This window comes from Chelon labrosus (genome assembly GCF_963514085.1).
Source record: "Chelon labrosus genome assembly, chromosome: 2".
Taxonomy (NCBI): Eukaryota; Metazoa; Chordata; class Actinopteri; order Mugiliformes; family Mugilidae; genus Chelon; species Chelon labrosus.
Genome location: NC_140338.1, coordinates 8,238,516 through 8,256,743, shown reverse-complemented (window position 1 = coordinate 8,256,743; position 18,228 = coordinate 8,238,516). Strand labels below are relative to the sequence as shown.

The 18,228-nt window shown below is 43.0% G+C and overlaps 1 protein-coding gene across 1 annotated transcript; it reads left to right on the top strand.

The window, feature by feature from the left end:
- Positions 1-3,820: 3,820 nt before the first annotated feature.
- cbx6a (chromobox homolog 6a) lies at positions 3,821-11,806 on the top strand. The gene is made up of 5 exons (XM_084561850.1): positions 3,821-4,068; positions 6,301-6,344; positions 6,490-6,555; positions 7,072-7,138; positions 9,083-11,806. Exons 1-5 carry the CDS (start codon positions 4,000-4,002, stop codon positions 10,379-10,381), a joined length of 1,545 nt encoding a protein of 514 aa, XP_084417976.1. The 5' UTR covers positions 3,821-3,999; the 3' UTR covers positions 10,382-11,806.
- The last annotated feature ends 6,422 nt before the right edge of the window (positions 11,807-18,228 follow it).

The window sequence follows — 18,228 nt, the reverse complement described above, 5'->3', positions numbered from 1 at the left end:
CTGATCTATCAATGACAATATCTATTCATTGCATTGGTAGCTTTTGCACTTACAGCTATCCTGTGTAGTTGTATAAATAGCATTGTGCATTCACATTCATTGTGCATTTTACTGTTTTTACTTTTTTACTGTGATATGGATCCCCCTGGGTCTGGAATAAAGAATATAATAATAATAATATAGGTTAAAGTTCCACTTGCGGATTCTGCATATGTTCTTTTTAAAAAATCTTCTTGTTTTTTGTGTTGTAACTTGTTGCAGTAGACTGGGTAGTGAGGCAGTAGTTGCGGTTATAGTGATTATTGTGTGTTTCTGTTCTGTAACACAGTGGGACAGTGAGAAACAGCACTTTATTTATTTATTCTTTATGACATTTTAAATGTTTTTGTGATTTGCCTTTTGGATTATTAATCAGTTAAAATCCAGTACAGAATTTGGGCAAAGTTTATAAGTAAATAGAAATTACTTTACTATCACAATAAAAGTTTTTTACTAAACAAATTATTGTTCAGGCAGAGTGTTCAAAAACTACAATAAAAACTAAATCTCTCCCTTTATTGCACTTCTTTCTGGATTTTTTTTTTCTTAAATAAACAAAATTGTACAAAATTATCACTCCACAACAAATACCATAAATAATGTAAGGAAGTGTTTAGGAAGTACAATACAATACAAAAATAAGACAACATTTCTCCCCTTTGGTGCACCTTTTTTCTTCTTTTCAGGGGTCTGTCTGGACCAGGTAGGCGGGGGATTTTAAAAATTTAAATTTAATATCGATATCGATACTTTTTTTTAATAATTGGATGCGTTATCAGTCTGAATTCATCTAAATCTGAATGAATTTTCATGACATTTTAAGTGTTTTTGTGATTTGCCTTTTGGATTATTAATCAGTTAAAATCCATTACAGAATTTGGGCGAAGTTTATAAGTAAATAGAAAATACTTTATTATCACAATAAACGTGTTTGTTCAAAAACAAGACAAAATGATCACTTGAGGACAAATAAAAACTAATTATTTTTCAGGCAGAGTGTTCAGAAACTACAGTACAATTATTAAACTAAATCTCTCCCTTCATTGCACTTCTTTCTGGATTTGGATGTACAAAATTATCACTCCACATCAAATATTATGAATAATGTAAGGAAGTGTTTAGGAAGTACAATACAATACAGAAATAAGGCAACATTTCTCCCCTTTAGTGCACTTTTTTCTTCTTTTCAGGGATCTGTCGGGGCCAGGGGGCTGGGGATTTAAAAAATTTCCATATGCTTATACAAGTTTGATGTGTTACCACTGTATCTTACAGCCTCCGTCTCTGCGTTGTGTGTAATGCGCTGCTGCTGGTCGGGCCTGACAGGTAGTGTTCAGGTGTTCGGTCACCTGGCGTCGCGGAGTCACGTGACAGTACAACAAACACACGAGGCGGGAGGAGGAGGAGGAGCAAAAAGAGCCTGCTCTGCTCTGTGACAGCACCGGCATTTAGACAAAGTCAGGTCGCCTCTTTAATGAAACGAACTGAAACTTAAGTATCGATCTCATTACATTGGTATCGATATTACCGATATTTGGATCGATCCGCTCACCACTAGCAAAAATGAGCCTGCTCTGCTCTGTGACAGCACCGGCATTTAGACAGAGTCAGGTCGCCTCTTTACAGTTTTTTCCAATTGCTTAAACACAATTTTGCAAACTAGGCTGGTTTTATCAAAATATTAACACAATTCACCAAACCACTCACCCAAACTGCAAAATACCTCATATATCCCGCAAAATGAAGCACTTCAACCAAAATCAAACTTTTGCACCAGATGGCACACACTTTTTGTCTTGACACATTTTTGTCTAACCAACTACACACTGTTGGGCATAATGAAAAGCACTCTCATCTTAGTATGCTTTGCCATAATACTAACATAGTTCAAACTGTAGAGAATTCTTCAGATTGTTCACATGCACAGAAATATTTGCAGATACACACACGTGCTATTGAAATTTTTATTTTTTTATTTTTCACCAAAGTCAGTGCAACATATGCACAGCAGATATATTTACATTGGAGTGAACTAAAATATGCTCACAACACAGTAAGCTGAAAAATACAATTGCAGAAAAAATGTGCAGAAAAAAATAAATAAATAAATAAAGAGGAAAGCAAAATAATTAGACAGCATCCTGCCGGACAGTTGGGTCTGGCCACAATGCCTCGTCCACATCACATTCTCACCCTCCCTCTTCCTCTTCCTCTCTCAACAATGTCTTCCATTGTTGTTGTAAAAGAAAAAAAAGATGCTCACCTGTGGTCTTTTATTGCTTACTTCCTGATTGAAGTGTTAACAATTACATAACACCTGTTTGGCCAGGTAGCACATACAGTGGCCAATGTGCTCAGGTAGTGCGTCATTTTACAGTTTTTTCCAGTTGCTAACACACTAAAATGACATGGATAGCACAAATATTTAAACTGACACACGGGGAGCAAAACCTCATCTCAAATCTCCAAAACTTTAAACACATTTTCTGCTTTACACACATTTTGCAATTCGAAATGCCACTTTTTAAGTGTACTGAACGCGGTTCTCTGCATAAGACACAACAATCTGACATAAAGTCACATGTTTGCGATTTCATAACACTGCCATTTAAAATGACACTACATGAGCTCATTGGCCACTATATGTGCTACCTGGCCAAATAGGTGTTATGTAATTGTTAACACTTCAATCAGGAAGTAAGCAATAAAAGACCACAGGTGAGCATCTTTTTTTCTTTTACAACAACAATGGAAGACATTGCTGAGAGAGGAAGAGGAAGAGGGAGGTTGAGAGTGCGATGTTGACGGGGCATTGTGGCCAGACCTAATTGTGTAATTATTTTGCTTTCCTCTTTATTTTTTTTAAATTTTTTTCTGCACATTTTTTCTGCAATTTTTTTTTTAGCTTACTGTTTTGTGAGCATATTTTAGTTCACTCCAATGTAAATATATCTGCTGTGCATATGTTGCACTGACTTGTTTGGTGAAAAATAAAAAAATAAATATTTCAATAGCACGTGTGTGTATCTGCAAATGTTTCTGTGCATGTGAAAAATCTGAAGAATTCTCTACAGTTTGAACTATGTTAGCATTATGGCAAAGCATACTAAAGATGAGAGTGCTTTTCATTATGCCCAACAGTGTGTAGTTGGTTACACAAAAATCTGTAATACGAATGAAGTGTGTGCCATCTGGTGCAAAAGTTTAATTTTGGTTGAAGTGCTTCATTTTGCGGGATATATGAGGTATTTTGCAGTTTGGGTGTGTGGTTTGGTGAATTGTGTTAATATTTTGATAAAACCAACCTAGTTTGCAAAATTGTGTTTAAGCAATTGGAAAAAACTGTAAATGGCAGTGTTTTGAAATCGCAAACATGTGACTTTATGTCAGATTGTTGTGTCTTATGCAGAGAACCGCGTTCAGTACACTTAAAAAGTGGCATTTCGAATTGCAAAATGTGTGTAAAGCAGAAAATGTGTTTAAAGTTTTGGAGATTTGAGATGAGGTTTTGCTCCCCGTGTGTCAGTTTAAATATTTGTGCTATCCATGTCATTTTAGTGTGTTAGTAACTGGAAAAAAACTGTAATGAAACGAACTGAAATTTAAGTATCGATCTCATTGCATTGGTATCGATCAATCAACGTTGGTATCGATCTTTGTATCGCCCCGCCCACCACTATGGTGAAAAGCAGCAATGAGCGCCCGCGCTTCTTTGCATCCTCCTGAGTGTCTTCTGCGTTGCCGGGCGATCAAAGGGGGGCTGAGTCACGTGACTGCTGTAGTTGCTGTGTGTGTATGTGTGTGTGTGTGTGTAAGTGTGTGTAAGTGTGTGTGTGTTCTGCCTCTGTCTCGTGCACTGTGGCCGTGGTCGACCTGAGCAGAAGACAGCGGAGCTTGTCCGAAGAGAGAGAGAGGGACAAACCAAACGGGCGAGAGGTACCGCAGCCCGGGGCATGAGTCATGGAGCTCTCGGCGGCGGGGGATCGCATTTTCGCCGCGGAAGCCATACTGAAACGCCGTGTCCGTAAGGTGAGTCAGTGTCCCGCGTGTTTTTTTTTGTTTTTTTCGGGGGGGGCTGCTGCCAGCAGATGTTGGTCGCAGTAGCGGCTCCTCTGCTCCGCTCCTCCCAGCCCATAGGCTCAGGCTCCGGGCTCTCTATGTGCATTGCTACGGGAGGCCTTGTTCGCGGCGGAAGACTTTACTCAGCCAGAGCTAGCCACGCGATGACTAGCGAGGCTAGCAGCCACGGCTCGTTTAGTCAGACCGTGGCAGGAGCAATAAAAACAGCGACACAAAGAAGGGGCTCGCTGCGGCTCGGCCGAGGGGACGTGGTCTGCGCTGTGAAAATGGAGGGCCCTTATGTATGTCTGTCTGTCTGTCTGTACCAGCTAATGGCAGCTAAAGCTATACGGCCACAGTCTGCGTTGTTTCACAGCCAGTGGAGGTTTGCATGCAGCTCCCACATTAAAGGTTATTCGAGACTCTTGGTTTCCTCTGCGCCGTTGCCAAAACACGACTCCTTCCACTCGTGTACTGCTGGCGAGGAATGAGTCCCTCGGTGCCACAGTTGGTGGAGGACTTCTGGGATTATTTGGCTTTTGTGTTATCAGCCCAGTAAACCTTGCATCTTGGTCAAGACCATATCAAAACACTGTGGGTTCCCATCAGTAAGTGGCTGGTATACAAAGTTAACCAGCAGGCCCAGGCCTCCAGCAGGGAACTTCATAGTCTAAGAACATTTATGTTTCAGATAACTCTTCAAACTATACCCAGTATAAAATATATTTGACTTATCGGCTCATTAGGTGCTCCAGATATAAGAGTCCTGCACTAAATCTTATCTTCATGACTGTAATAATACTCGGTTTATATTCAAATAGCATTCAAAAAAAAAAGAAAGAAAGGTCTATTTCAACACCATGAAACCGAAGCAGCTTAATCAAATTTAGCCCATAGGTGTTAAAATAAAGAAATGACTATAATATATCATTGATTGTGAGATCACACCTACAAGCCCGGTTTGGTTTAGCAGAAGTACAAGTCAAGACACCACAATTAGACTCTTCCCCCTCCAGAAATAATAGAATATGCACAAAACATTAGTCTGTGAAGGTTCTCAGTCATCCAGGTCATGGTTTATCCAACAAAGGTTAAAAAAAAAAGGCAACTGGACTTGTAGAAATTTTTTTTATTTTTTGAGAAGACGTTTCACCACTCATTCGAGTAGCTTCTTCACTTCTAGGGGACTGGTGGGAAGTCTGAGGTTTAAACAGGAACTCCTCCTGAAAAAACTTGCTTGTTATGCTAATAACCAGAAACTGGTGCAGCTAATTTCCATTGACAACCCAGCCGGATGAGTGGTGAAACGTCTTCTCAAAAAAAAAAAAAACTCTACAAGTCCAGTTACCTTTTTTAACCTTTGTTGGATACACAAAACATTAGGCACACCTGTGAAAACAAATGCATTCTAATATATATAACAATCCTGCGCTAAATCTTATCTTTATGATTACTTTAATGTTCAGTTTATTACGAAACCGTGTAAGAGACCTGCCAACGTAGTCGTTTTTTGGAGGATGTAGTTTTTCGATCCGTTAAACTGGATCGAATTAAAAGTGTTTTTGTTATTAAGCCAGGCCCGCTGACTCAAACGGGGCTGTCAAAATAACAGAAACGTGTTTCTAATCAGCGATACTACAAACCCACAGCCCCTAAAATGAAAACACGGTTGAATCAACCGCCCCGTTCTGTCATTTTTAAACAAATGCTCGGCGCGTAACCTCTACGACGCCAAGATTTAGCGCGGGATTGTTATGTTAGAATGGATTAGTTTTCACCAGCGTACTAGTAATGAACTGACAGGAGAGTGAATGTGTTTATATAATTATAGCCAGGATGACATCTAAATGAAGATTAAAGTGTTCCCATGCTAATTTACAGAAATCCCTTGCTGCAGCTTGTAGTATTTCTTTCCTGAAATATAATCAACTTTAATCACAATATTTACTCAAGTAATAAAGAATTTCTTCGCATGAGAAGCTTGTATGTATTTTTTTTTTTCTCCAGTGTTTTTGTGTAAAGTACCGAAAATCCCAGCAACTCCCTAATGTAGATACAAGACTAAAGAGTAAACAATGGAAAGCTGCAAATCTGGAACAGATTTAAGTTTGTGTGTGTGTTTTTTTTAAGGCTCTTCTCATATATAAGTTGTTTTAGTGATCCGCCATCTGTTGTGTTTTTGTTTTTTTTTTCCCCTTGCAGGGAAGACTTGAATACCTGGTAAAATGGAAAGGATGGGCGATGAAGTAAGTAGAGCCGCTCTCAATGGAAATATCACAATCCTCAGTGGGCCGGTGTCATTTATCCCTGTGGTTTTTTAAAAAGGTTATTGCTCGCATTCGACTGAAAAAAGTCGGTTATGGTTGATTTTGTCTTTCCGTTTTGTTTTAGGCACAGCACTTGGGAGCCAGAGGAGAATATTCTGGATGACCGACTGATCCTGGGCTTTGAGCAAAAGTGAGCGGAGCTGCTTTAACGGGAGCCTTGAATTGGTCTTGGCTCCCGCCTTCAAACGTCTAAAGCTCAGTTCTTTGTCTAAACTTTGCTCGTTTTCACGTGTATCTCGCTCAAAGTGCTCGTGTTGTTGCGGCTAATCTTATCTCTTTACATTCCTCCTTCTTCCTGTGAAGAGAAAAGTCCACTTGACTTCCACTGGACCTCTTTCTCTCCCCGTTGCGAAGCCTTTTGAAAGACTTCTGCTCTTCACAGACTTGTTTACAGTAAGCTCAAAACAAAAACGTCACATCAGACGGAGACTAAAATGGACGCGTGAAGGCCGATAGTCATTCTCCGTCCAAATATGGCTTCAGAAACTTTCTCTGCTTTCAAACGCCCACAGCTTTCATCTGTGTCATCTTTTTTTGATTCGTTGTACTCGCTGTCATCGTGTTGTAGTTCTTATTTTTCCATTTTTAGTCTTGCTTTTGTTGATGTTTGCTTTTGTAACTGTCACTTTCTTTTCTTTTTTTATAGGGAACGGGAAAGAGAATTGCACGGGCCAAAGAAACGGGGACCAAAACCCAAAAACTTGGTTGTGAAGGTAAAGTTTCCGAAGTTTGCTTAAAGGATTATATTATATAATTTAATAAATGAAAGCATAGTCTGTGTACAGATTTGAATAAGTACCTTACAGGTACTGCTTGTACACTCGTAAAACAACCCAGTTAATTTAGTGTACCATTTGCTGAGGTTGCAGCACCTTACAGAAGAATGGAAAGTTCTGTTTGTGGTTTCTACTGTTAAAGTGTGAATATCGTTAACCTACTTGAAGCACTCACTTGGCTGTTTGAAGCCGATTCTGATTCTCCTGCTTACAACGTGCACCGCTGTGCGTATCTTGTAATCTTGCAATCGACATGAAAAGAAGTCGGCGTGTACTGTCATTTTCATTTCCACTTATCAGTCCTGAGCTGGTGCCGTCAACTCTATGGCATCTAAAAGCCAGACGGTTATAATCAGAGCTGCATTTTGAGCTGAGCACACCATTTATATACAACAGAGAGATCCATCACACTGATTAATTTTAAACAGAGCTTTATGGCAAGGTGTCAGATGCAACTAAACCCTGTTAACTACTCCTGTTAAGCATTGATTTAATCACTTGCAGACTGGATTTGGCTGGAAGTGTAGTTTCTTTTGGCATTGACGTTGCATTACAGCGTTATCCCAGCGGCATCCTAATGACTTCAGTATACACTCAGAGTTCACTAGGTACTAGGGCTGGCTTTAAAACATGGATTTTCCGACTCAAAATTCCCTCAATTTGAAAGATCCGCTATTGACTCATTAAGTCCTTGGATCGATCTTTTATGTACGCCATTTCCTGCATCCTCTCGTCGGAAAATCTCGCTGCGGTCCCTCAAGGCGAATCAATTAAGGCCGTGCAACGGGATTAGTTTACATGTGAGGGAGATCCAAAACATGACAAAGGCTCCCAGCTCAGACGTCATCAAGAGCTGAAAGACCTGATTGGATTTTTAAAGTATGAGGAAGCAAAGCAAAAGCATATGCAAGAAACTAGAGGTAAAATAAATACTGTGGAAATACTAGAAATACATGGAACCGATGACATTATTGTTTGGTTTACCTACCGTGGGTGTATGTCAATGTGACTGAGCTCTCTACTACAGTACATGTGCCAAGTAGTAACTCAGCAGTACTCTACTCTGAGGCCCTGTTCACACCTTGCATTAAGATCCGATCTGGACGATCCGTTCACAAAAGACAGGTGTGAACAGTCATGGGACGCATTGAGATCTCATTTGGGATATCTGAACTCTGACTACATTAGGAAGTTGGTTGCGTGAATGCAGTTCAATCACCTGAAAAGGAAGAATCCCCGTAAGTCATGTCTGTTCATTAGTAATGAAAGATTTTAATTCTGTGCATGTAGCTGTTAACTAACATAACTATTAATATGAGTACAGGAGTACATCACATATGTCTTGCGGATTGTGGATGCGGTCACGTTGATGCGTATGTCCTCAATCACCGACGTCTTTATTTCCTATTAATACCCGAGACTACGGTGTGTGTGGAAACTTCCAGGGTTGGAGTTATAAATCAGAGTTTTGGGCAGGTCTACCTAACGTCAGGGTGGAGATCCGTAAATAAAAACGTCAACGCGTGAAGCCAAAGTCATGACGCACGCGGTTAAAACAGAGCTGGGTCTCGGTTCTGGAGCGGCGGTAGAGATCCATTAGAGGCAGCAGCTGTTAAAATATTCTACTGCGCCCCAGATGATGTCAGTGTTGAGAGCTCGAAACCGAGATCGGATCTGGAGACGCACGTTCAATGGCAGGTCTGAACACACCTACCTAAAGCTGGTCACTTGTGATCAGATAAGCCCAGATCGGAGCTTAACGCAAGGTCTGAACAGGGCCGAAATTTTTAATCTCATTGTGTCCAACAAATCAAAAGACTGGAGTATTGTGCATATTGTCTTTAATTGGCAGTACCAATAATTCAGTATTGTCTCCCTCAGGGCCGTGGCCAGAAAAGAGAGACCAGCAGCCGAGCCGCCAACAACCGCCAGAGAACTCCACGCTTCTCTTCGTCCACTACCAGCCGAGCAGCTCCCTCCTCCGCCTCCTCCTCTGCCGCCTCGCCGCATCATCTGCCGTCGTCGTCCTCCTCTTCCTCAGCCGTGGCGCCCTCTCCTAAACTCAACTCCCTGGCGGCCACCCACAAGCTGAAAAAAGACATTCACCGCTGCCACCGGATGTCCAGGCGCCCTCTGCCTCGCTCAGACCCGATGGCGGCCGCCTTCTCCAACCCCGGCGGCTTCCCCTCCCGCATGCACGTCTCTCCTTTCTCCGAGACCGTCCGCATCCTTAACCGTCGAGTCAAACCCCGGGAAGTCAAGAGAGGTCGGATTATCCTCAACCTGAAGGTCATTGACAAACCGGGGAGAGGCGGTGCAGCTGCGGGCAGTAGGAATATCACAGCTGGACGCCAAAACATCCCATCCCGCAATCGCATCATTGGGAAGAAGGGAGAGGCCCCCTATAGACCTTTTCAGCCTCCTCTGAAGATGCTGGGGTTCCCGATGTACGGGAAGCCGTTTGGGCTGCAGTGTGCAGGCCCTGTGCCGTTCCAACCCCACCCAGGTTCTTGCTCAAGCGGTGGGGCTAAAGGTAGCCACACCACCTCCTCTCAGTACCTGTCTCCTCCTTCTCCTTCCAGCTCCAGCGGCTCTGAAGGAAAACCTCCCGCCAAGCCCACAGCGGCACAGTCTCAGCCTGCCACCGGGACCTCTTCTTCCAAAAAGGAACCCAAGTCCAGTAAAGCCCACACAGAGACCCAGAAGGGCCAGAGCGCCAAGCCGTGCGCTCCCGCCCCGTCCTCAGACCCGGCAGCGTCTCCCTTCCTCCCCTCTTCTCCGTCCTCTCCCTCTTCTTCCTTTGAAGACGACGAGGACGACGGTGCCCTGGACTCTTCCGGGACCACGGAAGGAGCCAAGAAGAATCCTCGCCAGCCCAGAGCCAAGCGCCAGCTGCCCGCCGCCGCTCTTCCGCCGGTCACTCCCGGCGACGAAACCCCCGACCCCGCAGAACCCCAAAGGGTGCCTGCCGAAGGAGACCCCGACTGGCACCCGGAAATGGCGCCGAGCTGCAAGGATGTGGTGGTGACGGATGTGACGACCAACCTGGTCACCGTCACCATTAAAGAGTTCCCCTCCCCTGCCTCGCCTTCCGCTAGCCCCGAAAACAACGCCTCCTCCTCCTCCTCTTCCCCTCCTCCCGCCCCCACCCCAGATGACCCCTCCCCAGCGAAGCCATAGGAGAATCAAATGATGTGAATTTGATTTGCCATCGATGATAGAAAAAAAAAATATATATATCACGCCAGTGTTGCCACTTCAACCCTTTACTACTTTTACTTTTAAGGGTTTGTCCATAGTTGTGTAATGAAATGTAATGTAACCTAACAGCGCCCAGCCATTGATTAGTAAAACAAATGAATGAAATAGCATATTTTTTTTAAAAAAGAAGTATATAAATTCGAAAAGGGGGCAGCTAATACGCCCCTCTTGACATTTAAATTGCCATATTGTGTCCTCTTGCACAGCACTGACTCGTTGAAGCAGACTCGGATGGAAAGTTTAGCTTAGTTGGTGCTATATTAAAAAAAATAATAATTATTATCCTAAAAGTTGAAACCTCTTACCCATCCGGTGTGTGAGCTGAGTTTTATTTTTTATCAAGCACACTTCTTTGTATGTGAAAGAAACATACGTATTGAGACACATGCTCTTCAGTGTTGGCTGTCTCCAGCAGCCTTTAGGTGTTACGTCAATAGAAAAGTCCAGTTTGTTAACAATAAAACGAGTGTTTTTGCACTTAACACGGCTGGACTCTCGGATATTTGCGTCGATACAGCGAGGTAAATGCAATACACGTTGACTGCATCCCCCCTCTCCCCCCCAAAAAAAAATCTATATTCTGTGTAGATCAGTTTTCCATGGCCTTTTCCTCTTGCTCTCTTGAACGCACATGCATATATATACAGTATGAGTAAGTATTTATATGCACGCACAACCTTAAAAAAAACAAAAAAGCTGCAAAATAATATACAAAAACAATAGGTTTTTAAGTTATTGCTCTACTCGCAGTCTCTCTTTACTCGCCTGCCCCACAATCCCGCCACCTTCTCCAACTCCCTAGCATCCACCACGACTCTAAACTGAGCCCATGTTGAAATTTCCTCCGTGCGCCGCATTTAAGCTCCTCGGCCCGTCGAAGGGTCCAGGAGGTCCACGTGATGATCACAGTTCAGGCCGAGGCCGCCAAACGAAGTAAATCTACTTGGAACAGTGAATCTAAAGCAAAGTCTCTGTGGTTTTAATGCGCTTCGTTCCTTCGGATGTTGCCGTTTAGTCTTCTAGCTGCAGTGACTGTTCTTTATTGGTGTGTGCTAAGTGTTAATAGAAGTGGTTTATGTAGCATGGATCGCAGTGTTCGGGAAGTGGAGGGCACACGGCGGTCCGTTTTTCCGATCCCGGTAATGTCCTTGTACGAAATCGCCTCGAGATAAGTTTGTCTTCTGTCAGCGGATGATGAATTAATCTGGTCTTTGCTCCTCTGGTCGGCCCTGCGAGGCGAGGGTCGATCAGACGCTTCGTTTTTCTCTCTCCACAAATGGAAGTATTTAGTTTCCTGCCTTTCACTCTTTCTACTCAGGAAACAACCTACAGCCTGGTGTCCCCCCCCCCCCCCCCCCCCCCCCCCGAGAGGATGGCGACGGTGCTCTCTTTCGGTGGAGTCACGTTGGAGTCTGACGGCGTGTCGGGTAGCCTGGTGGTTAGAAAGGACGCTTGACCGTGAACCTTCGCCAAGCTCATTCGCTGTCGGTCGATTGCGGCTAAATCCCTAAAAGCGATAAAAGTCTTTAAACCCTGCGTCAGAAGTACTTAAAATAAGCCAATCCGTTATACATGCACACATGTACACCGATCAGCCACAACATTATGACCAGACAGTTGAAGTGAATAACACCGACCATCTTGTGACAATTCAGTGTTCTGCTGGGAAACGTTTGGACCTGGCATTCATTCATGTGGATGTTACTTAGACATGTAGCACCCACCTAGACCAGACCAGGCACCCCCACCCCATAGCAATGACACTCCTTGATGGCAGCAGCCATCCCCAGCAGGCTGCAGCCTGACAAAGACATGAAAACGGTTTAGGAACAACTCAAAAAAACATGAAGGACATCACAAGGTGTTGACCTGGCCTCCAAATTCACTAGATCCCAAACTGATCAAGTATCTGTGGGATGATCCACAGAGGACCCTCCACCCAAAGGCCCCCACTAACAACATCCTGTTGCCGTTACACACTATTAGGAAGGTGGTCATAACGTTATGCCTCCCGATCGGTGTATTTCCTGCTCTTTGTAGACCTCCCCAGACCTCGGGGCTTACTTCCGGTTTGTCTGTGTGCGTTAAAATTTTTCAAAAATTGTCCGCATGTGTTGCCTTATAGCTGCTCCGTTCATCCCCCCCCCCCCCCCCCCCCCCCCCAGCTACACTCCAGGCGACATTAGCCTCGTCTTACTTGGCTCCCAGAGCAGCCAGAAACATCACAGTAATAACATTTAACGGTTTCCGTCTCCTAGTTGTCGTCAATACTCTCATAGGTTACTACACCTGGAAGGATTTATTCCAAAATGACACATCCATTATATGAAGAATAAGGTGGTAGTTACTGTTATGAAATGGTCTACAGCGCAAATTTAGAAATGAAAGGTTTTTAAGTCCTTACTTGACCTAGTTATAATAAAAAAAATCCTCCTATATTGTTTTCCGGAAACCTGCTGAACTGAAGGCTTGTGTTTTTCTTCTCCAAAATGGATATCTCGTGATTTGGAATAGATTTTTTCACCTGCTATAACTTTAATATCTCTTAAGTGGTGGATAGAAGTGACAGTCGGTAGATGTGTAAGGTATTAGGCTGCTAAGCGATGTTTGTTTTTTCCGGCAGTTGATAGCAGTGTTGTTTTTTCTTTCTCATATGGGGTAGCACAACTCAACTTAGTGGCCTGTCTTTCAACCAAAATAGGGCTCTTGATTTAAAATGAGTTTTTCAAGCTTTTTATTATTATTATTATTATTATTATTATTATTGTTTTACATTTATATGTGATGTAATTTGAAGTGCTCGATTTACTCATGGCACTGATTGGTAAAAATTAGAATAAGTAAAAAAAAAAAAAAAAAAAAAAAGGAAGGATCCTAGTTTAAATGTATGGATAAAGATGCTTAATTAATTGGAAATGATTATTTTTTAAGCATTTTTTTCTTTCACTTGTACTGTATTTTAATACATTTCTTTTGAAATATGCATAATAATGTGACGCTGTTTATTTGAATGCCATTTAAGGATAAAAAAATAAATAAAAATAAAAATAAAAAAATAATAATAGTCCAATATGGGTTTGATCAGAAGGAAAGCTGAATTTTTTTGTTTTTTTGTTTCTGTGTCGAGACTGCAGTTTTGTCTGGTTTTTAATGCTCCTTATATGAATTATGTACATTGTATTAATGGTAATGACGAGGAGGCGGAGGATAATGATGACATTGTAATGTATCTGAACTTCTGAAGCATGTTTTGCAAACCCTTCTTGTACAGATTATGTATTCAGTGTCATGTTACCTGTTACTGTTGTTGCCTTCTGTGTGTTTCTTGTACAAGGCTTTTAATTAAAAGCTCTTTAAAAAAAAACAAAAAAAAAACATTGTCTTGTATTCTGTCCCTGTCCATTATGAAGTGTCGTCCAGAGCGAACAGGAGGATCTCTGCCACCAAGTAGTCCACCCTCTGTCAGGACGGTCCAGGACCTGCTGTTTCCAGCTTTGCTTTTCTTCCTCTCTGCTGTTTCTTCCCAGTTCTCCTCCCACGAGGCGGTCCGGTGGTTCACCCAGGAAGGCTTATTTCCCCTGATGGGACCAATATGACGATGTCCGGCCTTAGAGCTGTGGACGGGATCACCTCTGGGAGTCTCTTAAACAAGGTCCACCTTGATTCATTTCTGCACCCTTGGGTTTTGTCGTGCTTCGCTCTATTATCACGAGCTGTTGCCCCTCTTTTTTTAGACACTGACACGGTTATGGTGTTCACTGCGGTATGACCCAATTAGAAACCATGCATGCTCGTGCTTGTACCACCTTCCTAATATTGTGTGGATCACCCTTGTGCCTCCAAAACAGTTGTGACTCATCACAGAATGGATATGGGTCTTCTGAGGGTGTCCTGTGGTGTCTGGCAACAGAATGTTGTTAGTCGGGGGCCTTTGGGTCCTATGGGTTGAGGGGCCTCTGTGGATCATCCCACAGATACTTGATCAAATTGGGATCTAATGAATTTGGAGGCCAGGTCAACACCTTGTGCTGTTCTTCATGTTTTGTTCCTAAACAGTTTTTGTCTGTCAGGCTGCATCCTGCTGGGGATGGCTGCTGCCATCAAGGAGTGTCATTGCTATGGGGTGGGGGTGCCTGGTCTGGTCTAGGTGGGTTCTACATGTCAAGTAACATCCACATGAATGAATGCCAGGTCCAAAAGTTTCCCAGTAGGACCTTGAATTGTCACAAGATGGTCAATGTTATTTACTTTTCATGTCAGTGGTCATAATTTTGTGGCCGATCTCTCTCTATATATAACAAACAAAACAACAATCATAATATTGGTAAGTACATTTTATATTTTTGCTCCAGCCGTCAAGAAAGAAATCTCACTCCAGCTCAGTTCCCTAATGTCCCACAGAGAGGAGCCGTTGAGCCGATATGATTCGGTCTCATCCTCTGTGTGTATATTCAGAGTGATGGTGAGAGATGGGGTGATATAAAGGTCATCACACCTGGGCATTTATGTTTGAGAGATACAGACTTACCTCGGGTTCAAACGGCATCAGCCTCTAGCAGCGTTAATGTATTCTTCCGCTCTTCAGACTAGTGGATGTAAAATAGAGACTCAGAGAGGTGATACCTGCGTTCATCTCTTACGCTCGTTTCCTTCCGTTACTCTGTCTGGTCTGTTTCCTCCTGAGCTCGAGGGACGTGTGGGTCTAAACCTGCCGTCGTGGTTTCGACACGAGCCGCCCACGTCTGTCTGTGTGTCCGAGTTTGTGCAAGATCAGTCACCTCTGGAGATTAATCCTCCACCGTGGAGACTAATCCACCACCGCGGGTTACTGGTCAGAGCGCCGAAGCGAAGGCTGAGTGTTTTTCATGGGCTCTTTGTTCTGCAGGACTAAACCAACAAACGTCTAGATTTTCCTTAAACTGACACACTTTAAAGTTCCTTTATGCTTTTACGCTCGCATTGTGGACGTTTGAATTACGGCTTCCCACGGTTGTATTTCACAGAATTACGTTATTCAGGCTATATGCTGAAGCTCACTGTTGTCATATAAGCAGAATAAAACCAAGAAGACGCACAGAGACTGAGTACAGCACCAACAGCTGTCTCTCGGTTGAAGCGCAACAATTTTATCTCTCTAGAGTTAACAATAAGAACTGCCTCAAGAAGCAAAAACCTCTGTTGCTGTCACTAAACATTACTACTACACTATAATGCCAGAAGTATTCACTCACCCATCCAAATAAGTGAATCCAGGTGTTCCAATCACTTCCACGGCCACAGGTGTATAAAATCAAGCACCTAATGCATGCAGACCGCTTCTACAAACATTTGTGGGTCCCTCTCAGGAGCTCAGTGAATTCCAGTGTGGTGCTGTGATAGGATGCCACCTGTGCAACAAGTCCAGTCGTGGAATTTCCTCGCTACTAAATATTCAACTGTCAGCGGTGTTATAACAAAGTGGGAACGACAGCAACTTTCTGCAGAGTCAATCGCTACGGACCTCCAAACTTCATGTTTCCTTTAGATTATCTCAAGAACCGTGTGTAGAGAGCTTCATGGAATGGGTTCCTATGGCCGAGCAGCTGCATCCGAGCCATACATCACCAAGTGCAATGCAAAGTGTTGGATGCAGTGATGTAAAGCACGCCGCCACTGGACTCTAGAGCAGTGTAGACGTGTTCTCTGGAGTGTCGAATCACGCTTCTCCATCTGGCAATCTGATGAAGGAACCTGGGTTTGGCGGTTGCCAGGAGAATGGTACTTGTCTGACTGCATTGTGCCAAGTGTGAAGTTTGGTGGAGGGGGGGATTATGGTGTGGGGTTGTTTTTCAGGAGCTGGGCTTGGCCCCTTAGTTCCAGTTGAAAGGAACTCTGAATGCTTCAGCATACTAAGAGATTTTGGACAGTTCCATGTTTGGGGATTGTCCCTTCCTGTTCCAACATGACTGCTCACCAGTGCACAAAGCAAGGTACTTAAAGACATGGATGAGCGAGTTTGGTGTTGAAGAACTTGACTGGCCTGCACATACTCCTGACCTCAACCCGATAGAACACCTTTGAAGCCAAGCCTTCTCATCCAACATCAGTTTCTGACCTCACAAATGCTCTTCTGGAAAATATGGTCAAAAATTCCCATAAACACACTCCTAAACCTTGATTAAAGCCTTCTCAGAAGAGTTGAAGCTGTTATAGCTGCAAAGGGTGGGCCGGCGTCATATTAAACCCTATGGATTAAGAATGGGATCTCACTTAAGTTCATATGTGTGTAGAGGCGAATACTTTAGGCAATATAGTGTATATGTAGACTACAAAGTGAAAAAGTAGAACCAACAGCCTCCAGACATTTAAACAAACTTCATTACAAAGCAACCCCTGGAATTAATTAACACCTTCAGGGTTTATTGTCCGAGGTTGAATTTTCCCTTTTAATGTTGAGCCGTAACAACCAGAGACCAGATCATATCCATCTTCGGTTACACGTCCTGGACGACTATCAAGAGCAGCCGCTCTGGAAATCATTTATCCGCCCGTACACCGAAAGGAAAAGCTCTTTAGTGAGTGTTTGCGGAACAAAGCCTCGGAGGGGCTGTCAGGGGTCGAATCATTTCTGTTGGATCTGCCTCTCGGCGAAAACAAATTCTTCCTCCCACTCGGTCCAAAAACAAAAAAAAAAGAAACCCTCTGTGCTCAAGGACTCCAGCCATCCTCCATCTCCTCCTCCTCTGCAGTATCAGCCTTTCCTTCTTTTATTATCCCTCACTTGTTCTATTTTTTTTGACAGACACTGTATATCAGACATTATCTTTTAATGATTTGAGAAAAGAAATGTTGTTAATTGCAGCTTGTGTCTTGTAAAGACCTCTTATGGTTCTCTTTTATTATGCTTTTTAATAAACTGTATTGAGATTTAATGATATAACCACACATGTACAGTATTACATGTAAAAATGAATCTATATAAACATATTTACAGTGTATTTAAAGGGTTAAAATACATAAATATGTTTGTTTTATATATTTAAAATCTTCCAGGGCAGGTGATTGCTTGTCTGTTTGTGTTAAAACCCCACATTGGTCATTGCACCTGGTTTATTTTAAAGCTATTAATTCGTTTTACTGTAAGAATGAGTAAAAACGGGAAAGAAGTGTCTCTCTAAACCAAAATGTCTTCGTTTTTATCAGTCAACAAAACCTCATCAACCTCATCTCTGTGCCACACAAACATTCATCCATCACCTTCTCGTTTGCTGCTGCTGCTGTTTCTGCTGCTTCTGCTGCTGCTGCTTAACGGGGCCGTCTTGGCGCATGCTCCCTGCGGCCTGGCTCCTCCTCTCCCAGCGGTCCCCATGGTAACGCGCGGAGGAGAGAGAGCAGCTTAGCAACAGGGACACGGAGAGGCAGCATCTCTGGACCAGACAGAGCGGTGCCGTCAATATTACTACGGGCAGGGTGGCAGGAAGACAGCAGCATCAGCATCAGCATCAGCATCAGCAGCAGCGTCCTTTCAAAGACTGGTGAATCAGTTGTAAGTAGAAAAAGACATTTTATTTTTACTTTAAACCTCAGCTCTGTTATTTGTAAAGATGTGAAACTAGGATTTCAGTTAATCAAAGAGCTGGATCGTGATTGTAATCGGTTTGTCTGCAGTCTTCCTGCATGCAGCTGTACGGACTCTAGCCCTTCTCCAAAGCGGAGACATTTTTTTTTCTCTCCTACATTCAGGTTTGTGTCATGTCAGCTTTATTTCTGTTGCCTCCACAGTCACA